Source organism: Triturus cristatus, chromosome 5_1 (genome assembly GCF_964204655.1).
Source record: "Triturus cristatus chromosome 5_1, aTriCri1.1, whole genome shotgun sequence".
NCBI lineage: Eukaryota > Metazoa > Chordata > Amphibia > Caudata > Salamandridae > Triturus > Triturus cristatus.
The window spans coordinates 423,664,449-423,677,703 of record NC_140587.1 but is presented as its reverse complement, the minus strand read 5'-3'; the positions used below and the strand labels follow the sequence as shown (position 1 = coordinate 423,677,703).

General features: G+C 43.4%; 1 protein-coding gene across 1 annotated transcript in view; it reads right to left on the bottom strand.

Annotated features, from left to right (window-relative positions):
• The window catches only part of STK3 (serine/threonine kinase 3), a 1,017,041-nt gene that overhangs the window by 798,908 nt on the left and 204,878 nt on the right, over positions 1-13,255 (bottom strand). The window contains exon 4 of the mRNA XM_085605192.1: positions 4,690-4,804. Coding sequence (XP_085461318.1) covers positions 4,690-4,804 — 115 coding nt within the window. The remainder of the gene's footprint in view (positions 1-4,689; positions 4,805-13,255) is intronic.

The following is a 13,255-nucleotide window of genomic DNA, read 5'->3' as shown; positions in this document are numbered from 1 at the left end:
CTTGGTTTTCAGTCGAACAATGAATTTTGATTTCAAGGGGGGTATTCTATCACCACCTCTTTCATTTTGTGTAATCATGATGATACCATAAAATCTCCTTACCCACCAATTGAGCACGCATGTGACGCTTCCCACATATTTAAGACCACATTCACACTCAATGATGCATACCACATATTGTGATTAACAAGTGTTCTTTTGTTTGATTTAAATTATTCAATTATTCCAGTTTGCTATATGCCTCAAATTTTTACCAATGTTGCATGCTCTGCAAGTATTGACTTTGATGGTGTGTTTCTAAAAGTTATGAGTGTTCTGGTTTAGCAAGCATTGGAATTTAATTTGCCATGATCCAGACATTGGAAATATATAAGCACCCAATTCACTCATAAATATTAGAAAGGCACCATCTCTTAAAGATTAATTGGTAAGAAGTAATTTTAATGAAAACAAATCCAATGAAGGGATAACCAAGTTACTAACAGGTTTTACTAAATGCAATACGTGCCTTCTGTACTCCATGTAGAGCCCAATATGTGTCATCACACTGCATAGGTGCATCAGCCTCTGTGAGGAACCTGAGAAAGAGTGACTTAACTCGCATATAACTGTGAAAAGCATCTACAAATGGCATGATCGTGCTAAATCCGCTCAAGATATTCCAAAGCTGCCTCAAAATCCTCAACAAGAAGCCTTAGTGAATGACAAGGTCGAACTGGACAACGAGTGTGAATGACAAGGCCAACCTGCATAGGTTCCCCAATGAGACCAATGTATCAGACCCCGCACAGACTACATTTCAGCAATTATGTCCTTTCTCCTCCGCCTCCTCCTTTGCTCCCAATGTTTAGCATTTATCTTCTCCAAACACATTTATAACTTGGGAGAACACTTTAAATTCAATGTGGATGACAGTGAATTGTACTTTCTTGCATCAGGTTGTTCTGATGAGTATTCCAAATTAAATATTCCTTTAATGATGTTAAATCTGAATGTGTTCCTCTGGCTAAAACTGACTGAAGCTCCACATGCAATGTGTTAATTCTTCAGCCAGACTGAGCTCATCTCAACCGTGCAAAATAGTCAAGAAGCTCTGTACTATTTGTAGGCTAATCTATCTCTTTCAAAGGTTAGTGCAGTCTGCAGTCTGAGTCTGAGTTTTGAGTTCATTCAACTCAATTTCCTTCACAAGATGTATGCTTCATTCTCAAAACCAGTAGGGTCTCTGTGATGAGTTCCGTAATTCAACTATGCTTATGTAATTAATTCCTGGCGAAAACGGACTGAAGCGCCACATGTAATGTGTTCATTCTTCAACCAGACTGATCCCAGCTCAACTGCGCAAAAAAGTCAAGGAGCTCTGTACTATCAGTAGGCTAATCTATCTCTTTCACAGGTTAGTCAACTCAATTTCTTTCACAGATCGATGCTCCCCTCTCAAAACCAGTAGTGTCTCTGTGGTGAGTTCCTTAATGAATTATGTTCATGCAATTCATTCCTCTGTGCTGTCAAAATTAATAAACAAACTTTAAAAGCATTAATGCTCTATACACTATTATAGCTGCAGAGCCTTGGGTGGCAGATCCGACTGGGCTGGAGATTCAAATACCCCAAGATTAGCCTCCATGATGAAACGCTCGTCTTGACAAAATCAATCAAGACCCTTGTTGTCGAGAACTAGCACAGCTCTCTTCTTTTTTACCCTGCAGAGCGCAGTATCTTAAGGCATCCGAAGTTGGACCAGCAGTCAACTCCCTTCTAAATTATGCTAACATGCTCTATGTGAGAGACCCAGAAATGCTTATTCACAGGCTTCATGTTCTAATAGTGCACCAGTGACGCTATTCTGTGGCTTCTGCCACTTGCATCACATCCCTGAAACCAGGAGGCCCTTTCATTGATTGCCATTCATTGTTGCTTAGAAGATGCTATAGTCAATTCATCCAAAACACTGGAATTAAACATCCATCAAACAGCAAGCGTGGATTCACTCTGCAAGCAGACCTGAATAACCCTCCAACTTTCATCTGCAAATGTGCCATTCTGTCAAGCCTCAGGAGTCTACTCAAGAAACACATCTATAGTAACATGCAATGATTGTTAAACAGAGTAGAGACACTGTTAAGGTATGAAAGAAGGTTATTTCTAAAAAAACAAAAAGGCACATTTGAGGCTTAGACTTTGGAACTGAAGGGCAAGTATGTGATCAAAACTTAAGAGCCTTCTCATTATTCTTATTATTATACACATTACAAAAGAAATCAGGAAATAAACTCATGACTCCTAAGCAGTTCCCAGCAAATGATATGAATAAGGCTGGATAAGATTAGTTAGGCTGTTGTCTGAGGACAACCTGAGATGGTAAGAAAGTTCTACATGAATTGCACCGAAATCTGCTGTGTGCTCAGTGAACAATGAAGAATCTCAATGTGTACACTGTAAAGATTTGTGTGAATGTGCTCTGTCAGAAAGTACTTAATATGAGAATTATTCCCCTTTGCAGATCCCTCTTTTGCAACAGTTGTCAAGATGTTGGCAAAGAGTCTCGGTCTGTCTATTACAAGAAAATAAAGGAAAATGTGGAGTCTCTGAAATTCCTTCGACACTCATAGACCAGAAAGAGGAAACTATTGTCAAAGAGGGCTGAAATACCACAAAACACGACTGACAAAGAATCTGGTGGATTAAATGTTCTGAAAAGGGGGTTTTCAAATAGACAAGTGTATGATGTAAGAAGTATGTGGTTGGAAAAGAGAACCTAGTGACTATCTTCTGTCAGTTGCTGTAGGTTCTCAAGATATCTACCTGACATTTCAGTAGTAGCTTCAAGCCAAAGTACTAGAGCCAATGCATTGTAAAGCATTAGAGCAATTTATGAATGGTGCCTGCCATCAGTCTAACAGGGTGTCTGATTGCTATGAAAACAGTTGGGTAGCAGAAAATGTAAAGGTGGAAGAAAATAACCAATGTTATGTCTTTCGAAAGTAAAGGTGATTAGGAGGGAAGGCACGGGTCAAAAGAGAGAGAGTACCAGTGGTTTGGTGCAAAGGAAGTAAACATGTGGCCACCCTTTGTAGACTTCTTGATTCTCCTTGATCCTAGGATTTGAAGAAAGTCGGCAGATGCTGAACGCAATGACCTAACAGAAGTATAATGCCTGATAATTAGCTGAACAGAGATGTGAGCAAGATTTTTGGCTTGCCTAATGGCATACACATAAAGCTTCGAAGAGGAGTACTTGACCACAGGAAAGCCAGTGCAAAGTGGATAGATGCAGAGTGATTAATGTTTAAGACGGAAATCCTTTAGAGAAGGTAGGCAATAGCATTTTTGACAATTTGCAGACACTTGACCAAATAAGCAGGAATGCCAAGATACAGCTAGTTGTATTAGTTGATGAAAGACAAATTGAGAGATTGAACCGCTGTTTTATGGCACTCTGAATGGAGAAGATGAACAGTCGAACAAAACATTTGGAAATAAAGATATCAAGAGATGGTAACCCCAGTAACTTGTCTGGAGAAAGGAATGGAATTACCAAAAGCCACTCTAAGATCTTGTGTAGTGACCACAGGGACACGAGGAGTGCCTACTTCTGTAGGCTACTAAAATAAAGACCAGTCCCAACTTCTAGTTCAATTTCCTGACACATTCACGATGCTTTCAATAAAGTGAGTGCCCAATAAATTGGTAATCAGAAAAGACAGGACACAGCCCTAGGCAAATGTAAATAGAGATAAGCATGACGTTTGACATTCTCAGAATTAACGAGGGCACAGCTGTGGGCAAGCCCACTAAAAGAGAAAAGACCTAACTTTAGCTTCAAGGATATTTTTGTCCCTGCTTGTTTCCATGACAATTATCTGGAAGGGTGCCAAATCACATTCTTACAACAACAGAGGTCAAACACAGAAATACACCCCGTTTCAAGTCAGCACATGAAAAAGAAAAGACCTTATTACAACAAATATGTTTCATGTCAGTTTAAAAAAGTACATTCATTTTATAAATTATTCACATGTCGAAAAAATGTGCAATGAAATAATGTTTGTGTTGTATCAAGTATTCAAAACAAATATTGGAGTTTGCTCAGTCTGTCGGAGGCAAGAAGAAAGCTCACAGGAAATGTTACATTTCTGAAACATTTGTAGGTTACATGGAACTCAGTGCCAAGACATACTAGATTTTTCCATTCAAACACATTTCTGAGACACATGATGAATTGTCGGGTTTTCTGAAATGCACCAATAAAACTTCTTTACTTGCACTTGAATAGTTAACAACTAAGCATCTAAAAAAAGAGCGCAGTAACCTTATTATTGTCGTCGAAACTGAGGGAAAAGGGAGCGCTTCACTCAATAGAATAAAACCAATTCACGGCAAACTTTAAGACTATCACTACAACATAAATATTTTACTGATTTAATGTAGCGAGGACACAAAATTATTCACAGATACAACTGTACATAAACTACTAAATAATTGTGGGCGAACATCCTTAGAAAACTACATCACACACAGAACAATAGATATCGTCTTCTTCCTAGAAGTAAAACAAATATAAAATTGATTTCACAGGAAAATGCCACAAGGGGGCCACACACTGCCTTCCGTATGCTAAGATCTACATAAATTCCTCTGACGTTTAACAGTGGGGCTGTCATTTAGCACATGCTTGTCCACACTTACCGTTTTATTCCTCAAACGAATGATGTCAGAAACAGATCCTGCTCCGCAATATTCCATCACAATCCAGAGGTCAGTGTTCTTAAAGTAGCTACCATAATATTTGACAACATAGGGGCTGTAAAAGGAGACCAAGAGGGACACCTTAACACCAACAGCAGATAAATATTAGAAATGTAATGTTACATCAAAGGCACTGAAATGCACGATCTTGACCTAATTAAGCAGAACAACACTCATTATTTATCAACTGGATGAATGCCCTGTCCTGGCAACAGCTCCTGCAAACCCCGCTTTGTGCATCGGGTTACCCAGCTATGGATGTATACATGTTCTCCCTTTACCTATGCTTGTTAATTCTACATGTTGTGTTTTCCGACGGTAGTAACGTAGATGTGAAGATGATCTATGAAAAACTACTTTGTAGATTACCTGAGAAATCAGTTCAGCTCAAAGGTCTTTGGCACAATCACAGTGACCATAAAAGCACATAAAACACATCATCAATAAATACAACATTAAAAGAATGACAATAAAAGTTCAAAACGGTGTAGATAAAAACTACCCAGCGTCCCCATTTACTGTTAGCTAAAATATAACACTATTCCTGAGACTCATGTTCTTCACATTAAAATGGCTTCAACATAAACAAGCATTGAAAATGCAATAGGTCACGCCTTTTAAGTTAAAGCCATTTGCTTTGCTATACAATACCATTAGCAAAGCAAATGGCTTTAACTTAATCAAAGGCGAGACCTATTGCATTTTCAATGCTTGTTTAGGTAGCCATGCACTCTACAAATCACGTGAATAAATACATTGTAGTAGGATCAAACCCCAACACTGTACCTTTGAAACATAGCAGTCTGGATCGTGGCTGCAATATACATTCAGCAGAGGCTCTTACTTGAACACAGAAGACTCACCAAAACTATTACGATTGCCTCAACAGGTATACTCCCAGATCTTTCTAGAAATGTGTGACCTCCCACCCAGGCTGCCTGATCTGTGTGCGGGCCAATTCACATGTTGTAGCCATTTTAGGACTTCACTTTTATGCACACGTTGCCAAGGACTCTGTGTAGATTACAGATGTGACACCGAAGGGGTTGGTTCTGCCTTCTTTGAAATCTGTTCTTAAAGTGTTTTGTGACAGACGAGGAAGAAAGCCTTCTGCCTTCAACAATGTGTGCCTCTTTGTGTGAGGTATGGTGTTTGAACCTGGCACCCTAGCTTGGTTGTTTCTGGCTTCGCGCCAGCATTCGGTTCCCATGCATTCATCAGGATTTCTGGAGAAGGTCTGCTGAACCAGCAAAGAGGAACGTTTTATCAGCAGCAAAGTTCCTGTACTTCTACAGGTTAAGAGTCGTTCTGGGGTGGAATGGAACCCTCATACTGTGCCCGCACCTGGAAGAAGAGGAAAGTGTATGGCCATTGTGTGGACGGGGAGGAGCAAACCGCTGACCATGAAAACGGGAAGCAGGACTGCACCCCAGTTAGAGGTCCTACTGAGGAATGAACGAACCAGGAGATGCAAAGAGTCGGCAGGGCAGCTGTCTAGATCCAAACTGAGGATACCAGCTTTAGAAGAGTTTTAAGGCGCTGCAGGAAACACCCCCTGGAATCACGCAGACGCACAAGCATTCCATAGTAGAAGGCTCACATCCCAAGCATCTGAGGCCACGTGTTTTCAATATCATAGTGCACCGATGGGGCAAACATGGGCGTGTAGGCCTGTTCCCACTGCATTTCTGTGGTAAGTCGCCTGGATTGTGCTGGTGCAAAGGGACTGGTGCAAATCAATGTCATTCGAGATGGCATCAGTAATTAGTCTGAGAATGGAATTGGTTCAGAATTTACGTGAAGCTCAGGTACAGAACTGTCCTTTTACAGTCTTGAATATTGCAGTGTATGTATCTCACGAAAAAACGTGTTGGCCGTGGTATGTGGTACACTTAAAACGAAAATAAAAATTTTTTTAGTAATATTTTGTATTACTACCTTTGTACTGGGCATGTGACTTTAATGCTCACGGGAAGCCTGCCGCCGGGCCCTTCAGCCTGTCTGGGAGAGGGAAAGCACGCCGCCATGCACGCATAGGGACAAAAAAATGCGCGCGCATGTGCACATCCCTATCGCTAATGAAAGCAAACAAAGATGGCGTTGGGCTGTCCACGTGCGCGTGCATGTTTAGCTTTGCGGGTGGCGAAAGCAGCAATCTTTGTCCATCTAGACTCGCGTGCATTCAGCTTTGGCTGAATCGATAACAAAAAGTCCTCTCCATGGCGAGGGCAGCGCAATTCCCAACAAGGCAAAGACCTTCAGGTCACCTTATACCATTTGGAGTCCAAAGTATCAGCAAAAATGAATGCAGCAACAGCGGGGTAGCATATGCTTCATAAATCATGTGATCAAACAATTACTAAAAAACAATAAAACCAAATATGGAGAAGTGAACACTAATTAATGCAACAACAGCTGGACAATAATAGCTTAATAAAACTTGACATCCAAAAAGGTTAAAACGAATCATGTGAAAAACGTATATTTCATATAGATGGCTATATCAGCCGAATTAAATGTACTGTTGGTTTGCTTTCGCTAATCTATTTTCCACCAAAATCATAAACTTAATAAAAGCAATGTTAGGTGGGGCATGATCATTTGCTGGAAGGTTTCCAATGCACAGAGCATGAACTTAGTTTAAAAAAAAAATTGAAAAACATACTCCCACATAAGACTGTCTGTTTTGGACTGTATAATTATTTAAAAGCATCCATGCATGAGTGCATTTTGATAGGAGATCCGTCTCCTGAATTCTTTTTTTTTTTTTTAATAAGTCTTTATTAGCATTTGAAAAACACAGACCTTTGGCATAGGGAGGTAACATCACACAATTACAGGGGCAGACATTTGCTGTTAGGAAGTCGAGTGTGGTTCGCATAATAATACAGACGTATACAAGTTCATTAAAGTCCAATTAAAAGGACCCCTTCAAACATGTGCAGTTGCTGCTTTCAGATGTTCAATAACAGTAGACTTACATTACAAAAAAAAAAACGAGGTCAACCAATTGTAAGTGTACATGCACAGGGCATATCCAAACCAGGGGAGAGGGAAGCCCTTGCACCCTCTTCTAAAGAGAGGGGGGACAACAGGGGGAACCCCATAGGACAGCAAGGGGTAAGGGCGGTGGCAGGCTCACAATAGCGACAATAGGTGCCAGAGATGTTGACAGAATATAGAGTGTAGAATAATTTGAGTCTTGGTAGTAACTTAATGGTGGGATTTCAGAATGACCAAGAGCACAACCAAGCACTTCAAGCAGATTGTCAGTTATCTATAACCATAGCTGTGTAGCTATTGCTGTTTTATAAACGATTTAAACCAAGCAGTTACCCAAAATGTGAACCTTTAACCCCTTACGTGCGTCACGATGGGCGAGTGCGTTGGACGGCTCCGGGCCGGGCCGTCCTAGCACACACCCATGGGGAAGCGCTGGCGATCCCCCCGTGGGCCGCCCTTTCAGGTTCCCCCACCAGGGAAGGCAGGGGAAACCCTTCCCCTGCCTCCCCCCTCCACGTGATCTAATGACGTCAGCGCGCAAGGCGCACTGACGTCATTAGAGGATTCTGGATGCATGGAAAGCCATTTGCTTCCAGTGCATCCGGAAGAGAGCAGGTGAGTTTCTGCTCATGGAGGAGGGGCGGGGGGGGGGGTGGGGGGGTTTGTTATAAAAGGCATCGGAGGAAAGGAAAGGGTTTTCCTTTCCTCCGATGTCTTTTTAAAAGCATTCCTGCTGCAAGATTGCGGATCGCGCTGGGGCGCGATTGTGCAGCAGGAATGTCTTTTTTTGTATTTTTATTGCCTATTTTGTGTGGGGGAGCGGCCCCTTGGGCAAGGGTCGCTCCCCTTGGGGAATAATATGTTTATTTAGTTCTGCCCCCCTTGGGAGGGTGGGCAGATCGGAGTACGTAAAAAATAAAAAAAAATAAAGCATTTCTGTGCCACTGGGCCACCAGTGATTGTATTTTTTTTAAATGGCCTTTGTGTGTCGGGGAGCAGCCCCTTGGGCAAGGGTCGCTCCGCTAGGGGGATAAATGTTTATTTGGTTCTGCCCCCCTTGGAGGGGGAGAAGATTGGAGCATTTTTTATTTTTTAAAAGCATGTGTACGCCACTGGGCCACCATGGATCTTTTTCTTTTTTTTTTAAATGGCCTTTGTGTGTTGGGGAGCAGCCCATTGGGCAATGTTGGGGAGCAGCCCCTTTGGCAAGAGTCGCTACACATGGGGGAGCAATCGGTGTAGTTGGTTTGGGGGGGCAGATCGGAATAATACATTTAAAAAAAAAAAAAAGTATGTGTGCCCCCACTGGGCCACCAGGGACTTTTTTTTTTAAATGCCCTTGGTGTGTCGGGGAGCAGCACCTTGGGCAAGGGTTGCTCCCTTGGTTCTTCCCCCTAGGACCGGATTAAAAAAAAAGTTTTAAAGTAGGTGTGTGCCCACTAGGCCACCAGAGATATATATTTTTTTAAATGCCCTTTTGTGTCGGGGAGCGGCCACTTGGGCAAGGGTCGCTCCCCTTGAGGGAGCAATTTGTTTAGATGGGTCTGCCCCCCTTGGGCGGGGGGGGGGGGGGCAGATCGAATTTAAAATAAATAAAAAAAGTAGCTGTGTGCCCACTAGGCCTCCAGGGATTTTTTTTAAAATTATGTTTTTGGGGAGCGGCCCCTTAGGCATGGGTCGCTCCCCTTTGGGGATCATTTATTTTGGCCCTTTATGCACCCCTTGGGGGCAGATCGGCCTTGTGAGTCTAGGCTAATCTGCCCCCAAGGGGGGCAAAATCCATTAGACACCAGGGATTGTTATAGTGTTGTTGGGGAGCGGCCCCTTGGGCAAGGGTCGCTTCCCTTGGAGGGGCCGCTCCCCTTGGGGGAGCAATATGTTTTTTGGGCGCGGCCCCTTGGGCAAGGGTCGCTCCCCTTTGGGGAGCATATATTTGGGCCGTTTCTGACCCCCTGGAAGGGTAGATCAACCCAAATAAACAATTCATTTTATTGTATGCCCACTAGGCCACCAGGTATTGTTTTAGTGTTGTTGGGAGCGTGCCCCTTGGGCAAAGGTCGCTCCCCTTTAGGGGGTGAATATTGTGGCCGTGTCTGCCCGGCCATATATTTTCAGGCCCATCTGTCCCCTAGGGGAGCAGAAGCCACTACACACCAGGGCTTTTTAAATGTTGGTGTTGGGGAGTGACCCCTTGGGCAAGGGTCGCTCCCCCTTTATGAGGGTGAATTGTTTGGCTGTTTCTTCTCCCCACGGGGGCAGATCGGCCTTATGCTTTTGGGCCCACCTACCACCTTTGCTTGTCTGGTGGATAGTGTGTGGACTAGTGCATTATTTGCAAATGTGACTGTATTGTTTTATTTCTCCTTTTATTCTAGTGCAAAGCTTTTGATTCTTGATTGCGGTTTCGGCAGTGGTTGATCTGCAATTTTGCGTAGTTGCATTTTTTTGGTAAGAATTTTTTTTTCGTTGTGTTTACTCCAATTGAGTATTAAGGACATGCATAAGCAATATGCTACTTACCAGTATGCATCTGTTCTTGGCATGTAGAGCTGCAGATCTATACACTTTTGCATAGATCGCCATCTGGTGTTGGGCCCAGATGTTTGCAGTTTGTTTTTCCTCTTGGAAAGTCTTTGGAAGTCACGAGGTCGGTGACTCCTCCTTTGGTTCGTATTGCGCATGGGCTTCGGCTCCATCCTCAGATTGTTTTTCGCCAGCAGGGAAAGATGGAGCGTAGTAATAACAGTAAAGAAACCCATGTGTGTTGTATCTAAATAAGATAGACTGGAACGGATACCGGTAGCCGGGGAGGCGGGCGGGCGTGTATAGATCTGCAGTTCTACATGCCAAGAACAGATGCATACTGGTAAGTAGCATATTCCGTTCGAGGCATATGGGCTGCAGATTATACACTTTTGCATAGACTATATAGCAGTACCCAACCCTAGCGGCGACCACCGGCATCCGTTGCAGTGGTTTGGAACAGTGTTTTTAGTACAGCCTGGCCCACACTAGCTTGCTGCTTGGTTTGCACATCTACACAGTAATTATTTGTGAAAGTGTGTGGTGTTGACCAGGTCGCTGCTTTGCAGATGTCATCTAATGGTATGTTCCCTAGAAAAGCCATAGAAGCCCCTATCTTCCTTGTAGAGTGGGCTTTAGGGGGAACAGATAGCGTTCGTTTTGCTTTGTGATAGCAAATCTGTATGCATTTTACAATCCACCTAGCTATCCCTGATTTAGAAATAGGGTTGCCTTTATGTGGTGGAGAGAAAGAGACAAATAGCCGTTTGGTTTTTCTGAAAGGTTGTGTTCTTTGGATATAGTAAAGTAAGGCCCTTTTAACATCCAGTGTGTGTAAAGCCCTTTCCGCAACAGTTTGAGGTTGTGAGAAAAAAACTGGTAATTCTACCAATTGGTTCAGATGGAAGGGAGAAATGACTTTGGGTAGGAATTTTGGGTTGGTGCGGAGTACAACCTTGTTCTGATGCATTTGGAGAAAAGGTTCCTGTATAGTGAGTGCTTGTATTTCACTAACCCTTCTAAGGGAAGTGATGGCCACTAGAAAAGCTGTTTTCCATGTGAGAAATTGCAGCTCACATTTATGCAATGGTTCGAAAGGCGGTCCCATTAGCCTTCTGAGAACTATATTTAAGTTCCAGACAGGTGAGGGTGGTACTCTGGGTGGAATTACTCTTTTGAGGCCTTCCATAAAGGCTTTGATGGCAGGTACCCTGAAAAGTGATAGGTGCTGCCTGTTCTGTAAGTAAGCAGCAATTGCTGCGAGGTGTAACCGAATGGATGTATATGCTAGGTTACACCTTTGTAAATGGAGCAAGCAACATATGATGTGCTGTATGGATACATTTAGAGGGTTGATTGTGTTGTTATGGCAGTAAACAACAAATCTTTTCCACTTTGCAGCATAGCATGCCCTAGTAGTAGGGCGTCTAGCTTCTCTGATGATATTCATGCAATCAGGGGGGAGGTTAAGGTATCCGAATTCTAGGACCTCAGGAGCCAGATCGCAAGGTTGAGCTGAGCTGGGTCCGGGTGCCTGATCTCTCCATGGTTCTGGGTTAGGAAGCATGGTGAGAGGTGTAACTTTTGGTGTGGTACTACCGAGAGTTCCAGCAGTGTGGTGTACCACGGTGGTCTGGCCCATGTTGGAGCTACCAGGATGAGCGTGAGGGAATGCTGTTGTAGCTTTCGCACCACTAATGGAATTAGTGGGAGAGGTGGAAAAGCGTACGCAAATTTGCCTGACCAGTTCATCCATATCGCATTGCCTTTGGACAATGGGTGTGGATATCTGGCGGCGAAGCTTGGGCATTTTTTGTTTTCGTGGGTGGCGAAGAGGTCTATCTGAGGATGCCTCCACTTCTGAAAGAACGGGTGAAGAACGTGTGGGTGAAGTTCCCATTCGTGGATCTGCTGCGTTTGTCTGCTGAGCAGATCTGCCATGGTGTTTTGGACTCCTGGGACGTGTTGGGCCAGGAGAAAGATTTTCTGCGGAATTGCCCATTTCCATATGCTCTGTGCTAGTTGAGAGAGCTGTGGAGAGTGTGTGCCCCCCTGATTTGAATGTAGTACATGGCAGTCATGTTGTCTGTGCGAATGAGGACTGCCTTGCCAGAAATCTGCGTCTGGAAGGATTTTAGGGCTAGAAAGATTGCCAGTAACTCCAAATGGTTGATGTGGAGTAACTTCTGTTGCGGCGTCCATGTGCCCTGCACTGTGAGATGTAACAGATGAGCTCCCCAGCCGGAGAGCGATGCGTCTGTTAGGATTATTTGTCGAACTGGGTCCAGGAACGGTCGACCTTTGGAAAGGTTTGTGGTGTTAAACTAACATAGAAGTCCGCGGGTCTACAGCAGTCTACCTTAAACACAAGCACAGCGTACCAGCTACATACAGATATGCAGAAGTCCTTTTATAAGGGACCAAGTCCCATCACCCACCGAAGTGGCATGCTTCATCATCTGGGACCTCCCTTAACCGCACCTGGTGCGGTTAAAGAGCTACAACTCCTTTAGTTACTGTAAAAAGGAGGAGCTCAAGGATGTTTATAGGAGGATATAAATCTCAGAATGAAAAAAGCTGCCAAAAGTTGGCAGCTTTTTTCATTCTGAGATTTATATCCTCCTAGTTACATCAATTATAAACATCCTTGAGCTCCTCCTTTTTACAGTAACTAAAGGAGTTGTAGCTCTTTAACCGCACCAGGTGCGGTTAAGGGAGGTCCCAGATGATGAAGCATGCCACTTCGGTGGGTGATGGGACTTGGTCCCTTATAAAAGGACTTTTGCATATCTGTATGTAGCTGGTACGCTGTGCTTGTGTTTAAGGTAGACTGCTGTAGACCCGCGGACTTCTATGTTGTTGTAGTTTCAGTCATTTGGGGATCTGTCCGCGCGGTCTTTAAACTCCCTTAGACCCTCCTAATAATTGTGTATTTCTTTGTGGTGTTCCACCACTGCAGAGAGCGATGGGTGCGACCGTC